We start from the raw sequence: 17,560 nt of genomic DNA on the forward strand, positions 1-17,560 counted from the left end.
ACACCCATGATGTGTCAGTTACTGTACTAGGTGTGTTTATATACTTCATATTATTTAATTCTCCAACAAAAAACACCTCCAGTATGCATGAATTCTATTTTACAGATAAAGAAGCTGAGAATCAGATTAAGTAATTTCCCTAAACATCTCCAACTTGAACCTAGATTAACCTAATGCTTAAGTGGATGCCCAACTGGAGACTATACCATGCTGCCAATCAGAATATTTGAGTGAGGAACAGTCAATCACTGAAATTTTCAGATTTTCCATTTGGTTTCCTGAGATTCTTTACAGACTCTCAATTGCACAGGATATGGCATGTCACCACTGGACTTGTGACTCTCATATTTTCATTGTGAATGATGCTTTTTGCAGAAATAGTCTTCAATTTCCTTAGCCACATTTTTCCTAGTACAGATCCTGACTACTGTTTTTAGCTCTGCCCTCTCCAAAATCTGATAGCTGAGTTCACATATGGGCCCCTTTTCCATGCTGCATCTTGCCCCAGTTCCTCAGATAATCCCAACTGAGGCAGAGAATTATCTGTAACTCCAGTGACTTGTTTGGAGGTAGCTTAGAAATCAGCCTATATTCTAGTGCCAGTAGTCCAGTCACTTCTAGAAATCTGTCCCAAATATTTTTGTTTGGCAATCAGATCCAGGTCTTGTTGTATCTTCCTTCCATTTTGATTCCATGATTCCTGCAACTTGCAATTCTTCCCTTCTCCTCTGCTTAGTGCCTAACCATACAACAAGACTTTTCCCTAGGACCCTACTCCAAATATCTGATATCTACCTTACAATAAGCTAGAATCTTTTTCAGAACCACAGTCCTATCCTAAACCACAAGTCTGTGCTTTCTAATTATTTTCTTGAACTCTTCTCCAGGGACAAGGTCTTGGACCTCACTTTAGTCTGGTGCTGGAGTGCTAACTATATATCCATTTGCCTAGCTTCTGAGTATCAGTTGCCTTTCCTTGCTATTGTATATCATTTGTCCACTGAGGTCCTAGAAACTTGTGGTAATGGTTTCTATCTGCTCACTATAGATTTATACTCCTTTTCCTCCATAGTGAACACTATTTCTGAGAAGTGACTGGCCATCTAGAAACTATATTTGCTGCCTGACCATCTTGCATTGAGCTGGAACATGGCACTAAATTTTGTATAATATGGATGGAAGGGATGTATGCTACCTCCAAAGTGGCCCATCAAACCCTGTATAGAGCCTACTGGAAGGCACCCTCCAGAGACAACTGGTCATGTTACAGTGATAGATCCTCCATCAACCTGTGTTCTTGACTGACTTTTCTAAAGTGCAAACAACCCTTTTATATGAGTGGAAAAGTAGTCTCTAGTCTGGTATATTAAGCTATTTTGATTTGGGGATTTGTCTGACACAAAATTACTTACAAAAGACATACTTATTTCAAAAACTATGAAGGCCAGTATTTTTTTTTTTTTTTTTAAGAAAGGAGTAGCTAGAGAGAGGGGGACAGAGAGAATCTTAAGCAGGCTCCACACCCAGCACAGAGCCCTGAGATCATGACTTGAGCCAAACTCAAGATTTGGATGCTTAACTGACTGAGCTACCCAGGTACCTCAAATTTATGACCTTTTGAAAAAACAGTGTCTCAACTGGGCTACCAGCTCTTTTAATGTCTGCCACTGTGGCCAGGTCAGGCTTGCAACCTCTACCTTGACAGAAAGGACTGATACAAAGCAAGTTCTATCTGTCCTCCCCTCTGGGTCAGCCTCACACTGCCTCCACCAACTGGCCAATGTGCCTTATGCCCATTTGTCAAGCTATGGCATCCAGAAAGATATTTAAAAACCAAACTGTTGGGCACCTAGTTGGCTCAGTTGGTGAAGCAACCGACTCTTGATCTCCGCTTGGGTCTTGATCTCAGGGTTGTGAGGTTCAAGCCGCATATTTGGCTCCACACTGGGCATGGAGCCTAGTTTAAAAAAATAAAATTAAAATCATCATCATAATCATCATCCAAAGTGTTTACTGGGGACAAACATAGGGAACCCAAATACCTCCATGGCCACAGGTCTTTGAACATTGAGTCCATGCTGTCCACCCCGAGAGCTGACAGTTGACCGCACATTCCACCAGGCAGTGGATGCTCATTCTCTGAGGCTTCTCCAAGTTACGCTGCAGATGGAAATAAAATATGATTTTAATGCAGAAATCCTACCACTGTTCTATCAAATCACCTTTCACGGGAAAAACTTTATTCTATGATAATAATCTTTCTATGTCTTTGTATGGAAAAATATCTTTCTTATATAAACTGGTGGCAGTTTTAGAAAATGGTTGTCCTAACTTCACAGAATAGAAGTTTGTTGGCCCAAATTTCTTTTTTAAAAAATCCTCAGCTATAGAATAGACCTGCAATAGACTGGGAAAGCAGACAGTTATAGGACACATCCTCGCTTAGCAAGCACAGAAGCAGGAGGAAGCCTCGCTATTAAATTCAGGTACCTTGCACTTCTGGATGGGCCAAAAGTACAAAGAGAGCACAAAATTAACAGTTATCTAGGCTAAAAGTAAATAAATAAATAAGAGTAAAAACAGAATTAATATCCCAAAGGTGCTCATTAAAAACCACGTATTAGGTTGAAAACATAACCTAATACTCTAAATCGCGAAGAAAAAAAATGGTGGTCTAGTTTACTTTCCTCTTGTCCTTTCTTAAACCAGCATGGAGGCAAAATTAGTAGATTTTTTTAATAGCCAAACTAGAAGAGATCTTTATGAAGGAAAATAAGTCATCTAAGAAACACAGAAAGGATAATGAAAAATCCTGCTACAGAAATCACAGACTGTGTGCTTATTTAGGAAAACTCTGGCATTCAACACATGTTAAATGTTAGCAACGTCCACACCAAGCTAAAATGGATGATGAACATGATTACATGCTGCATAGGCAATAGAGAAATTACTACATAGGATCTTCAACCTATTTGAGATACATGGATACTCTAGATAGGTTAATAATTTGGGACTTCTTTAAACTAATATTCTTTAAATATTTATGAAACATATGGTATTTGAAAAGCAGAGAAACTTATTTTTCTATTACTGAATAGTTTATATTTTACTTTGTATCAAAAGATTTATTATATTACACCAAATGTAAGATTTTTAACTTATTTGGAATTGCTGTAGATTGGTGATTTATTTTTCCTAAAGCAGACAACTTTTGGAGAAACAGGTTAAATGAAATGTTAAAATCAAGCACTGACACTTGTGAACAGAACTCTGCCCTGTCTTAACCAGTTTTAGAATTTCACCAAATAGGATATCTAATTTTGGATGGCTTGGTCTCAGGGTTATTGTCTATGGCTGTCCTATTTGTTTAGAGAGCTGTTTTTATACTACTTAATAGGAGAATACTTCAGTCAGGATAGGGAAGAGAAGTTTGGTTTTCTCCTGTGTCAGGAGAAATGGGACCAGTTTTCATTTTGTGAGTTTGTTTAGGAAGCCTCTGTGGAAGCCTGAGTTAACTGACCTTGTATTTTCAAATTATTCCAAAGACTGTGTTGGTGATTCTACCAGTATGAGAGAATGTGGTCATCCTTACTTCTATTAAACTGTCCCCACAGAGATTTTAAAATGCAACTTCCTTGGAACAGGTTTGACTACAGCTTTTGCCCAAGCTCTACATAGTTTATCATAGGAAAGAAAGGAAACATAACATTATAAAAATTCAGAACCCACTAACTGGAACTTGGCAGGGAGGCATTTTAACTTAGGTTGAGAAGAAAAATACAACTGTGCTACTTATCTAGCAATCATTTGCTAAACAAATGAACAGCACATTCTAATAACAAGTGTCAGTGTTCATCTTATAGGCAAGGCACAGTATTCACATATGCAAATGAATTACCAGCCTAATACAGAGTCCTATCTAAACATTCAAGTCACTGGATGTGAATAGTTTGCTACTAAGCAAGTACATCTATATATGTTCTTGAAAGTAGTAACAATAATTTTTTAATGAGTCCTTCTCCTCAAGGCAAAAGGACCTTTCCCAGTCATTTCTGACCAAGTTCAAACTAAGGGGGTATAACTGCCCCACACCAGTTCCCTCTTACTCTCACTGAACCGAAGCTTCAAGAAGGAATCAGGTTGTCTTTTTTTTTTTTTTCCAATTTATTTATTTTCAGAAAAACAGTATTCATTATTTTTTCAACACACCCAGTGCTCCATGCAAGCTGTGCCCTCTATAATACCCACCACCTGGTACCCCAACCTCCCACCCCCCCGCCACTTCAAACCCCTCAGATTGTTTTTCAGAGTCCATAGTCTCTCATGGTTCATCTCCCCTTCCAATTTACCCAAAAGCACATACCCTCCAGGTTGTCTTTTATATTAAGCATCAAGGTTGCAGCCTAATACTAAGAAACACAAAGCCTCGAATGTGAAATGTAAATATAGACCCATTACCTGCTCACACTGGTCCACACCAACTGGCTTGCCGTCACTGCGCACACAGCTCAGAAGGCGGGTCCTGACGCCTCGCCCACAGGTGGCATTTTCACTCAGCTGGCATGTGCTCCACTCTACAGGTAGAGGATCACCACACTGAATTTCAGAATTATGGTCATGCGAGCAAAATACAACAAACCTTTGATTATTTGCATTGGTGAGGGAGGACAGTGTATATATATCTATATACGTGTAACCCTAAAATCATTTGCAGCTGGCTTCGGAGAGCACCTGCAATTCTTTCATTGCAAAACTAATAAGCAACCAAACAAAAGTGTGTTACCTTCCTAAGTTGCTTTCTAAAAGTAAAGAGCAGAATGGTTTGTTAGAGACCATTTCCCTGTTGACTGAAGAGGATGGAAAAGGCCTTAACTAGGATGGGAAAGGAAAACTAGTTTGGAATCCTCAGTTTGTGGGTGAAAACCGAGAGAAAAGGATCCCAGAAACAATGCTACTGTTTGATGTAACGTGAAAATATTTTCAAGGAATAAATCCAATAATTTAAATCATGTCATACTTCAGTACAGTGGCACTAAGGTGCCTCAGAAAGTAAAGAGAGGTACCTCAGGACTCTATGCTTATTACAAAAAAATCTACTTTTTTCAAATTATTCTCTCATGAGGGAAGATTTTATAGATTTGAATAGTTGCATTATAAATCAGATAATGGAGTTTGAATGAATTATCCTATAATTAATCTAATTTTTTTTAAAAGATTTATTTATTTATTTGTCAGAAAGGGGGGTGGGAAAAGGGAAAGGGAGAGAAAGAGAGAGCCCACAAGCAGGTGGAGTGGCAGGGAGAGAAGGAGACTCCCTGCTGAGCAGGGAGCTCGATGCGGGGTTTGATCCCAGGACCCTGGGATAATGACCTGAGCTGAAGGCAAACACTTAACTGACTGAGGCACCCAGGTGTCCCAATTAATCTGATTCTTAAACAAAACAAAACAAAACAAAAAACTCTTACTTTCGTGTAGTTACAGAGAATGCTCTTTGATGATAAACATTGAGAACTTCTTTAAATACATTTTCAGGGGTGCCTGGGTGGCTCAGTGGGTTAAGCCTCTGCCTTCAGCTCAGGTCATGATCTCAGGGTCCTGAGATTGAGCCCCACATCGGGATCTCTGCTTCCCCCCTCTCTCTGCCTGCTGCTCTGCCTACTTGTGATCTCTCTGTCAAATAAATAAATAAAATCTTTTAAAAAATACATCTTCAAAGCTTGATAAGTGATCTATGAGTTTAACAGGAATAGTAAGCCCATGTGTAATAAAATCAGTATTTTATTTTATCTGAAGGATAGAGAGAGAGAAAGAGAATGCAAGCTGGCACAAGCGCTTGTGTGCAAATGGGGGAGGGGCAAAGGGAGAGGGAGAGAAGCAGTTTCTCTGCTGAGCCCAGAGTCCCACGCAGGGGCCAATCTCACACAACCTGAGTCAAAATCAAGATTTGGTTGCTTAACCAATTGAGCCTCCCAGGCACCCCATAAAATCAGTATTTTAAAGACATTTTCTTCCAGTATAACAAATTATACTGTATTTCTGAAAAATTACTACACAAATCAAGCATCTGAAGCACCTTTAGCTAAAGAAAAAGGACAAACACACTAAGTCATCTTTTGCCAATAAGGACAATCAAATTGGCCCCTAGAATTCCCTATAAAGTTTTCTACGTGGGAAATCTCAGTCGTGCCATTGTGACCTTAGTGGGGAACTGGTTTCACAAGAGGCTGCTGCTTTGCCTCTGCCGGCATGTGGTGGCTTGGTGGTTAGTAATGAATTCAGTGCTGACACTTAACACAGCTCCACATTTGGTGGTATTTTGTATATCTGCTCCTGCAGGTAATGACAGGTAGCAAACCAAGGTAACTAAACAGACTGTGGTAGTAGGCACTGTGGTGCCCACACCTGAGCAGTGGTTGAATAATGAGGGGGGATGGGATTCCCAGTGCCTCCTAAACATCATTGAGATCCAGAGAGCAAAGTACGTCATAAGCTTGAACTTCTTGAAATAATAAAGGCCATAGAAGAGCTAAATTCTATGACAGCATGACTACATTCTTCCCTAAATGGTAAATTATCCTCTGCTGCATATTTTTCTTGTTTTGGTTTATCATGGCTTAATTCAGCTCTATTCTGAAAACTTCACCAATTCTTTCTAAGCATCTTGAAATTCATAGATTCCAGGTGGCTTTGGGGGATCTACATGCCAAGAATGGGAATTTCTTTTGTGAAGGGACACTGGGAATGGCAAATCCTCAGCCTTTCATGCAATATGTTCTCACACTCTACTGTCAGACCTTAATCCCAAGAACGAAAACACACACACACACACGTATTCTCCCATTAGTCAATGTGTCGGTGTTCTGGGGTTCTGGGGAAATAGCATTGCTGTGGATTTCAACTGTACCTGTTAGATTGTACTGGAACTGGAAGCAATTTTCATTGAGGAGGCAAGGGCGCACCTGTGAGTCTTCAGCACATGTCCTTGAATTCAGTGAGGGTCTTAGCAGATGGCGGGTTCTTCTCTGCGTTGAGTGAGGATCACATGACTGTGAAAATCAAAGGGCAGGCAGAGTTAGAATGGACCCAGAGTTAGTTGGCAAATTATTTATGATTATCTGTGTATGTGTAGCCACATGTATAACAGCTACAGGGAAGAGACAACTGAGGTGTTAAACATAATATTTAGAAACTAAAACCATTTAGTGATTCACTATAAATTGTTTTTTGTTTTTCCTACCTGACAGCTCTTTCTTTTTCTATGTCATAGTGATGGCTATTTTTCTATCTTCCATGTAGAATTAGGCACACAGACACTTTCATCAATTTAACACTTTCTATGCTCTCAAATAGCCTGGCACATAGCAAGAGATAAGTGCATTTTGAATGTTTAAATGAATGAAAAAAGGAAGACCAAGTCTCTTTGCCCTCAGATAGTCTAGCCCAATAGAAATAACTACACAGAACATTTTAATGAGAAAATCAAAATATACCCCCAAACAGGTATATAAAGAGAATTATAAAATCATTATTGCCAATACGCCAGAACTTCCTCTTATTTGGGAGGCCCTCTGACCCACAGGGGATGAGCCCCCTGCCCGTCGTACTGACCTTTCCGCAAAACGAATGTATAAATGTGAACTTCAAAGACTTCCTGCAATTATCACTTTGCCCATGGGTCCTCTTCTAGCTTCAGTTCACATAATTCCCTTGAGCCAGGTAAACCTGTCTGCCACATTTCATCCAGCTGCTCTACCCATGGTGAACCTTCAAGCCCCCCCTACTGGAAGAATCTTCAATTGTCCTAAATCCTACCCTCCCACTCCCCCCTTCAGAACTCTAATAAAGGCTTTATTGACACTTCTCTTTTTTTTTTTTTTTAAAGATTTTATTTATTTATTTAGTCAGAAAGCGAGCGAGTGAGCACAAGCAGGCGAAGTGGCAGGCAGAGGCAGAGAGAGAAGCAGGCTCCCCGATGAGCAAGGAGCCGGATGCAGGACTCGATCCCAGGACCCTGGGATTAGGACCTGGGTCGAAGGCAGTGGCTTAACCGACTGAGCCACCCACGCATCCCGATACTCCTTCTTTTAATAAAGATAAATTTTTTTTCTTCCTTTCTCAGCAACTCTCTACCCGTGCTCAGGAATTACTGTATAGGATTTGTTTCTGAACACATACACATACACATACACATAACCATATACTTAAGCGCTGGACCTGCCCTTATGATACTGCCATTCTTTCTTTATTACCCTGGCTCCTTCCTTTCTTTATAAACTCTTTGAGGGCAATGATAGATCACGGTTTCTACTTCCCATGTCAATCTCTAAAAATACTGGTTTGTATTTTACATAGTAATTGTTCACTAAATACCATTAGGTAGGTCATAACAACACAATTCCAGACCCCAAATCTAAAGAGGCAATAGATACTTAAACCACAGGAGAAATAAAAGCCTCTGAATTAAGGTCACTAAAGTAATAATTTCTATATTGGGATATTTTATTTATTTTTATTCCTTTTAGTTTTCAGATATTATAGCAAGAACACAACCTGTAAACTGGATCTTGGTTGTTAATCAAAATGATAATACTGGATTACACTGAAATATGCAAAAAATGCCACAAAATTTTCTGCTAATTTTAAATATTTAGTAGAGCCACTGAAACACATTTTTTATGCATGTGACTTTATAGTTGGATAATCTGCCAATATTCGTAAACTAATTTTATATTTTAATTGTATCAAACTGTCTTTAGATGGGCCAGTGAAACCTGGTAATTATAGTTAATTATCTGCAAATGAATCCCATGCTAAATCCTTACCAATAATTTATTATTAGTTCACCAATTAGTTTGATTGTTTGTTCTCATAAGAAGGAATAAGAACTTAAATGATTTGCCAATGAAAGAAAAATGAAGGTATCTAGGTAGATATCCCTGATTAGTGTTCTACTGATTTTCTACCTTTTTTAAAAAAAATCACTTGATGTTGAGAACCAAATGAATAAATGTTAGGATTTATGTACCTGCTTAGTCTAAGCCATCAAATAAAACAAAAAGAAAATAACACATGCACACATCAAATCATTATGTCACCTTGAACAATTTACTTATGTGGTCTAAATCTTAGTTCCTCATCTAAACCTGAGTGAAAAGAGGCCATGAATGTAAACTGATGAGATTTGGTCCCTGAGACCTCATTGTCTATTAGTCTCTAATTCTGATGGATGTGGTTTTAAAATATTCAGTTGAGGGCACCTGGGTGGTTCAGTTGGTTAAGCATCTGCCTTTGGCTTGGGTCATGATCCTGGACTCCTGGGATCAAGTCCTGTGTCAGGCTCCCTGCTCACCGGGGAGTCTGCTTCTCCCTCTCCCTGTGCTCCCTGCCCACCCTGCTCTAGCTTGTGCTCTCTTTCTCTCTCTAATAAATATTTGAAAAATATTCAGTTGAGCATAATCATTCACAATCATGTAGACCTTGGTAATTACTTTCTAGAAACAAATATATTGAAAACCAACACTGCAGCTAACTCTTCTACAAATTTTCTATCCACAGAAATAGAGAGGGGAAAGTGTGGATGACTGGAGTCCACAAACACAATCCAATCTAATCTTAGGCAATATTTTTATGTTCCACTTAAAAAAATGCCCTAGCAACTGCTAACAAGTGATAGGTAGGTTAGTGTTTTCTCCTTATTTCCTTCTATTGGCAGTTTATAGGAAGTTCATAAAATAATGACTTGGTCACAAGGAAGAAGGGAGTGGAGCTAAATAAAAAAGAATGGTAAAGGAGGCTTATGTCTGGATGATTTCTTTATTGGATCAAGACTCCTCAAATACAAACCTGGATCTCCTCTCCTCTAGGGTATTTATATAAAGACATATTGTCAATTTCCTAAATGAAGTGAGAAAGTGATGTGTGTATAACTAACCCAAAGTCAACTTTGGATCAATTTTAGTGTAAAGATCAAGGTTATATAGCTAAAGTTTATTTGCTAGTGAAAGAGATGACCAATAAGAACCAGTTAGTCTTTGGTAAATAAGCCCCCTTTATGAGACTAGATTTTCTAACTTATTACCTGTGAAAACCAGCACTTACCTTAAAGTTCAGTCCTTTCTTATGACATGGTGCTTTTATACCTTTTGTTCTCTCTAACAATAGGGCCTTTACCCTTGGACCTAACCTGAATATTGGTATTCAACTGACAAAATTAAATCAGATATCCCATCTGAGAACCTTCAGTGACTCCCCTGCACCCATAAAAATGGAATATCATCATTTAGTCCACATTTCCTATTGCACTTGTACATGTATCAATGTGTGTGCATTCTTTCCCATGGGCTATTTGAAGAGAGTCCATGTCTTAATTTTCTGGGACACTTGTTCCAAGTTTGGCATAAAGAATGTAAATAATAAATACTTGCTATGTGGGATAACTTGGTTCTTCTGAGGCAATAAGATGATATTTCTAAGCTACCATTAGTAGACAAATGGTCAACCCTGGACTACCATCATATTGCCAAAATGTAAGAATTCCCCATATATCTGTATATCTGACAAAAAGAGAATGTCATCTTTTTTCTTATTCTCACACATTTTCTATAAATTCTAGATGATAATTCACAAAATAATAGCATCGATCATTAACCTAATAAAACACACCAACAAATGAGTTTTTATTTACCCAGATAAAGGATGACAGTTAATCTAGATATTTTTAAAGAAACCCAAATTCAAATGTATAATTTGATATTTTTCTAATACTTAGCTACTAACAAACAACATTTAATAAAACTGCACATAAACCCAGGTATATGTGCATTTTAGTCACTCAGCATACTTCCTGTCTGGAGATCAGCATAATTTCAAGGTCTGGCCTTGTCAACTCCCACAAGATACAGAAAATGCATACTTTTTGTTGTTAATAGAATTTATTTGATCATTCTGAGATAGTCTCTCCTTCATTTCATTGATTAGTCTCACTGAGAGAAGCTAGAAGACTATTTTTCTCCACATCTCTCATGAGGCAAATATGGATATATAATGTCATTGACTTTTCTTATTTGGAAAAAAGGTGTAAAAAAGATTTGCAAGATACCATCACAGTGCTTTGTAAGAAAATTTTAATAAAATTAAATTCTGATTCTCTTTTTCCACATCCTTGCCAACACTTGTTTGTGTTTTTGATTCTAGCCATTCTGACAGGTGTGAAGTAATACTGCATTGTGGTTTTGATTTGCATTTCCCTCATGCTTAGTGATGTCAAGCATATTTTTATGTGTCTATTGGCCATTTGTATGTCTTCTTTGGAAAAATATCTGTTTATGTCTTGTGTCTGTTCTTTTGATTTTGCATTTTATTTTTTTATTATGTTCGGTTAGTCACTGTATAGTACATAATTAGTCCTTTTTGCAGTGTTCAGTGATTCATTAGTTAAGTATAACACCCATTGCTCATCACAGCATGTGCCCTGCTCAATACCCATCACCCTGTTACCACCTCCCTCCACTCTCCTCCCCTCTGAAATCCCCAGATTGTTTTTCAGGGTCCATAGTTTCTCATGGTTCATCTCCCTCTATGATTTCTCCCCCTTTGGATTTTCCTCTCTTTCCCTATGGTCTTCTGTGCTATTGCTTGTGTTCCCCATATGACTGAAATCATATGATAATTGTCTATCTCTGTTTGACTTACTTAACATAATCCCCTTCACTTCCATCCATGGTGATGCAAATGGTGGGTAGTCACCATTTCTGATGGTTGGGATGAAATAATATTCCATTGTGTATATGTACCACATCTTCTTAATCCATTCATCTGTCGAAGGGAATCTTGGCTCCTTCCATAGTTTGGCTATTGGGGTATATGTGCCCCTTCTTTTCACTATTTCTGCATTTTTGGGGTAAATACCCAGTAAGTGCAATTGCTGGGTCATAGGGTAGCTCTGTTCTTAACATCTTGAAGAACATCCATACTGTTTTCCAGAATGCCTGTACCAACTTGCAACTTGTTCCTCTTTATCCCTACTGACATTTGTTTCATGTTTTGTTAATTTTTGCAATTCTAACTGGTGTAAGGTGGTATATCACTGTGGTTATGATTTGTATTTCTCTGATGGTTAGTGATGTTGAACATTTTTTCATAAAAGATCCCAAATTGCCAAGGCAAGGATGAAAAACAAAACAAAGCTGGAGGCATCACCCTACCTGCAATTAAGCTATAATACAAATATCATACAAAGCTATGATCACCAAGACAGCATTGTATTGGCACAAAAACAGACACATAGATCAAGGGAACAGAATAGAGACTCCAGAAATGAACCTTCAGTTCTATGGTCAACTAATCATTGACAAATCAGGAAAAATTATCCAATGGAAAAAAGACAGTCTCTTCAATAACTGGTGCTGGGAAAGCTGGACAGCTACATATACAAGAATGAAAATGGACCATTCCCTTACACCAAACACAAAGATAAACTCAGTGTGGATGAAAGACCTTAATGTGAGACAAGATCCATCAAAATCCTAGAGGAGAACATAGGCAGTTAGCTCTTTGACATTGGCCATAGTATTCTTTCAAGACATGTCTCCAAAGGCGAATGAAACAAAAGCAAAAATGAACTTTTGGGACTTCATCAAAATAAAAATCTTCTGTACAGCAAAGGAAGTAGTCAACAAAACTAAGAGGCAGCCCACTTCTGGGAAGTGGGCAGAAGATATTTGCAAATGACATTACAGATAAAGGGCTGATATCCAAGATCTATAAAGAACTTCTCAAACTAAACACTCAAAAAACTAATAAAGCAGTCAAAAAATGGGCAGAAGACATGAATAGACACTTCTCTCAAAAAGACATACAAATGACTAACAGACACATGAAAAAATTTTATCCATTTTTAAATTTTATTATTTGTATTTTTGGTGTTGAGTTGTCCTTTATATATTTTGAATATTAGCCCCTATCAGATATATCTTCTTTTATTCAGTAGGTTCTCTTTGTATTTTACTGGTTTTCGTAAATATGCCAAAGCTTTTTATTTTGGTGTAGGCTTTTACTTTTGTTTTGTAGTTTACTTTTACTTTGTTTCTGTGATGAGCAGGGAGTAATGTGTAGAGTTGTTGAATCAGTATCTTGTAGACTTGAAACTGATATAACACTCTATGTTAATTATACTGGGATTAAAATAAAAATTTAAAAAATGAAACCCTGATTCTCAAAGGTTGATAAGGGATGACCAGACCTCTATAGGAGAAAAATCTGGACCTGAAGAATTGTTACTCATGTCTCCTATGCTTAAAAATATTCTCAAGAATTCTGAGAAGATGGTTACAGAAATGAAAAAAAAAAAGTTCTTTGGATATCGCGGTCCAATAGGAAGAGCAAAGACAAAAACATATGGATAATATGCTTTAGTAAAATTAAGTGATGAGTTATCTCCATAAACAAACTATGAACAGAGAGACCAATGACTGAAGTTGCAGCACATATATGACATCTGTATCCAATAAGCAGAAAGTAAAAAAGAGGCATCTGACATACCCCAAAACACCGAAATGAAAAATTAAACTTGAACACAGGAGGATTTTGTATACTCTAAAAGCAGGTGACCATAAGAGGGTCCGTGGAGAGGTTTTGGGTGTTGATACAGTATGAGTCCAATGAACTTGTAATATCAACAAGCCAAAACTCCTTTCTGGGACAGTTTCCTGCACTGAAGAGAAATGGGTGGGAGGAGTTTCCAAATTGAGAAAAACAGGGAAACTAGCACTGAAGGAAAAGAAAGGACCAGTAAATGAAGGGGGAAGGACACAGGATCCAGTAAATCTCACAAAGGAAGCTGCTGTAGTTCTCAACACTAAAAACAAAAGAGAGAAAGAATGAATGAGCCCTGGACCACGAAAATGAAATTAGGAAAAACAATCCTCAATCACAGCTCCCTCCTAAAAGTTCACAAAATCTGACCTCACTCCAAATAACAAGGCACCTGGGGGCTCAGTTGGTTAGGCAACCCACTTTTGATTCAGCCCCACCTCAGGCTCTGTGTTGGGCATGGAGACTGCTTAAGATTCTCCCTCTCCCTCTGCCCCTCCTCCTGTCTCTCTCACCCTCCCCCACTCCAAAACAACAACGACAAAAAGCAATGAAAATATCAAATTCAAATTCCAAATAACAGTATTATGAAAAAAGATAATAAAGGTCAAAATAGGATACCTATAGATAAGAAAGTATAGTAGGAAGACATGCATGAAAAGCAGATGAAAACCACTATTTCATAGTAAACAAATCAGAATTTAGAAAATGGCACAAGATATGAGAAAACACAATAATTAGAAAAACACAAACTTTTAGTGATAGAACTCAGTAAGTAGAAATAAAATAAATATTTTGAGAAATGAAGATAAAACTAGGAGAAATACAAAAACAAAAAAACAACTATTTTTGCTCAAGAAAAACAAAAAAATGGAAAAAAGGAATTAAAAAACATTTAACAAGAGATAAAAGTGTTTGAGAAAAACTAACAAATAGAAAAGTAAGTCAAAACAGATGCCACATGCATATGATTTTAAGACAAGAAACTTCATACCATCAAAAACTGCAGAGTTATTATAAAGATATACAAAGAAAACAAAGAAACAAACAAACATGATCCAAAGAATTTTATGTCCAACAAAGCTTTCAATTAAAAGACCATGCATAAACTGTTGGCAATATGTAAGAACTCAAAGAATGAGGTTTCTAGGAATCCTTTCTTAGGAATTTATTGGACACAGAGTTTTATATGTCCAAAAGGACTTGTGGTGAGCCAAATTTACATGTAGGATTTACATGAAGAGATAGATAAAATTCACATATAAAATATAAGCCTATGGAAAAAAATACTGACATTTTAAGGTACTCACGTTGGTCCTATAAGTATTATACTTCTGAGAATGTTTTGTGTGTTACATGGAACAAAGCAAATGTGTAATTATTATATATTTTGTTTATTTTATCTCCAGTGTCCTTGAAAAAGTGTATTCTTAGTATAGAAAAAAGAAGATATAAATTTAATGTAGAATTTAAATGAACTCCTATAGGTCATCAGTAGGAACCCCTGATGTTTTTCATCTTCAAAATAAAGGAAATGTTACTATATATTTCAAATCTTTGTCTACTAAAGTGGCTTTGGGATACTTAGTGAGTTTAATGAAATTAATGAATGTAAGCATTTTGAATTCTTAGAGTTGTGGATTTGCAAGTGCAGTTAACTCTTAATGATATATTTTGCATAGGTAAAGAGTTGCATGCAAAAAGGAATATTTACTATGACATCATAACAAACCTGATGAGAATTAAAGTACCATAAACTAAAGTTACTGGTCAGTCAGAAGGGGCAGAGGTTGGATTCCTAGGCCCTACAGTGATGGGCTCTGTTTCTTCTATACTTTAACCCAGATCTGAGCAGGTCCAAAAAGACATATAACCCTATATATAGCAAAATAGTCTTACAGCTTCTGTTTGTCTTTTGGGGCATTAAATGGATAATAACCAGTGGAGACTGAAACCATATTCTGGATGCTGTCTTGAACCCTAAATACCAACAGGTAACATTTTAGAGTACAAACATATGCCGAGTACTATGGTGGACATTATGTGGGGATTATTACATGAAGCCCTTCAACCTCCTGTTGATCTAGGGATACTTTTAATACCCTTGTTTTTACAGATGATGAAATTGAAGCTCAAAGAATATAACAATTTCATAGTAGGTGCTCAAGCCAGGATTTGAATTGGGGAGGGCTAATTTGATCTTCAGTATCTCCAACTATTCTACTTGTATAGTAGTGGTACTTGAGGAGTACGTTGAGGTGGGGACAGTGGGTATAACAATGTATCAGAGAGCTGAATCGTGACTTGGCTACTGTGACTGCTATTTATTTTAACCTGGGAAGAATTTAGTCTGGACAATGGTAATTAGAGATGGAAAAGGAGAGAGAGAACAAACACAAGGAACTATGGGTTAGAAAAGGCAAGAAAAGTCACAGGCTGGAGAGTGGGAGAGTCAAGTTATGGATAGGATGATGAATAGCCTGCCTTTGAGGAGAACATAGTTCATGAAAGATGCTCAAATTCTACGGGCTGGTGCATCGTATTTAGAGAGTTAATTGGAAAGAGGAGTGCCACATGTCTAAGTGTAATGAAACTGACAAGAGCAGAGGCAAAAGCTATCATATCACCAACATGAAATAATGTTCCTGGTAAAGCTTTCCTGGCCTACTGCTAGGAGGAAGTTAGGATGACACATAAATATCTAGAGATTTTTGCTTGGCTAAGAAGTTTGGGTGAAGATTTTATAATAGTCAGGGACATCCCCATATAGTCCTTCTGGTTGGTATTTTATGACTAAGGAGTAGTGAAGATACAAATTCATAATCCAATCAGAGACCCTGGAACAAAAGAATGATGTATGGCCTACCCAATCACCATTTATGTCTTATAAATGGTGTCATCTGCTTACATTATTATTGAAGCTTGGGAATGAAGAAAGAAGAATAACCAAACACAGTCCAAAATAATGACCTACATTTTTCAAAAATGTCAAAGTCATGAAAGAAAAAGACGGAAGAGACCAAAGATGTACAACCATTAAGTGCAATATGGTCTGGATACTGTAAACAACAGACTATAACTGTTAGAAAAGACATTATTGGGACCATTGAGAACTTGGAGATACAGTCCACAGATTAGCTGCAAGTATTGTCGGTGATGTATTCCTGAATTTGTTAACTACGCTGTGATTATGTTAAAGAATATCCTATACTTGGGAAATGCATACTGAATGGTCAATTTATATATGTAAAAAATATATATGTGTGTACACACACACACACACACACACACACATAATATACATATATATTAGGGAGAAAGAGAGAGTCAAGTGGGCTCCATCTCACAACCATGAAATCATGACCTGAGCCAAAATCAAGGGTTAGATATTTGACTAAGCCACCCAGGCGGCCCCTGAATAGTCAATATTAAGAGAGTAAAGGGCATGATGCCTTCAACATATGCAGGTGGCCCAGAAAAAAAACCTTGTGTATATACGCACACGAATACCATTATTTTTTCATATATACATGTGCATGTGTGTGTGTGTGTGTGTGTGTGTGTGTCCATGTGGAGAAAGTGGTACCTGTATGTACAGGGCAGGGCAAGATAAAATATATGTTGCATGCCTAAAAACTGATGGTGTGACTTTTCTATAAATGTGAAATTATTTTGAAGCTTTTTGTCAATAAGAGAATTATAAGTGGTACTGGCACACCAATATTTAGGAGATGCTAATGAAGAAACAAGGAAGCATATGGTCATAACTAACTATATGCCACCTGTAGGATCCCTAGGTGACAACTGCCATTTGAATTGAGGTCACACAAACTCAACATCATCGTTCTACCATTCCTTTTTTTCTTTCTTTTTCTCCTTTCCTTCTCTTATTTATGTGATCTTACTTATCTTTCTTCATTCTAAGCCCCAACCATCTAAGAGCCAAATAAAAAACCAAACTAACATAAGC

General features: G+C 37.4%; 1 protein-coding gene across 1 annotated transcript in view; it reads right to left on the bottom strand.

Annotated features, from left to right (window-relative positions):
• Positions 1-9,882, bottom strand: part of THSD7B (thrombospondin type 1 domain containing 7B) — a 47,169-nt gene extending 37,287 nt beyond the window's left edge. The window contains exons 1-4 of the mRNA XM_044244375.1: positions 9,844-9,882; positions 6,905-7,046; positions 4,459-4,574; positions 2,043-2,160 (exon numbers count right to left, since the gene is read on the bottom strand). Of these exons, the coding sequence (XP_044100310.1) occupies positions 2,043-2,160; positions 4,459-4,574; positions 6,905-7,046; positions 9,844-9,882 (415 nt within the window). The remainder of the gene's footprint in view (positions 1-2,042; positions 2,161-4,458; positions 4,575-6,904; positions 7,047-9,843) is intronic.
• Positions 9,883-17,560: the final 7,678 nt, after the last annotated feature.

The sequence above is a fragment of the Neovison vison genome, chromosome 3, assembly GCF_020171115.1.
Source record: "Neovison vison isolate M4711 chromosome 3, ASM_NN_V1, whole genome shotgun sequence".
NCBI lineage: Eukaryota > Metazoa > Chordata > Mammalia > Carnivora > Mustelidae > Neogale > Neogale vison.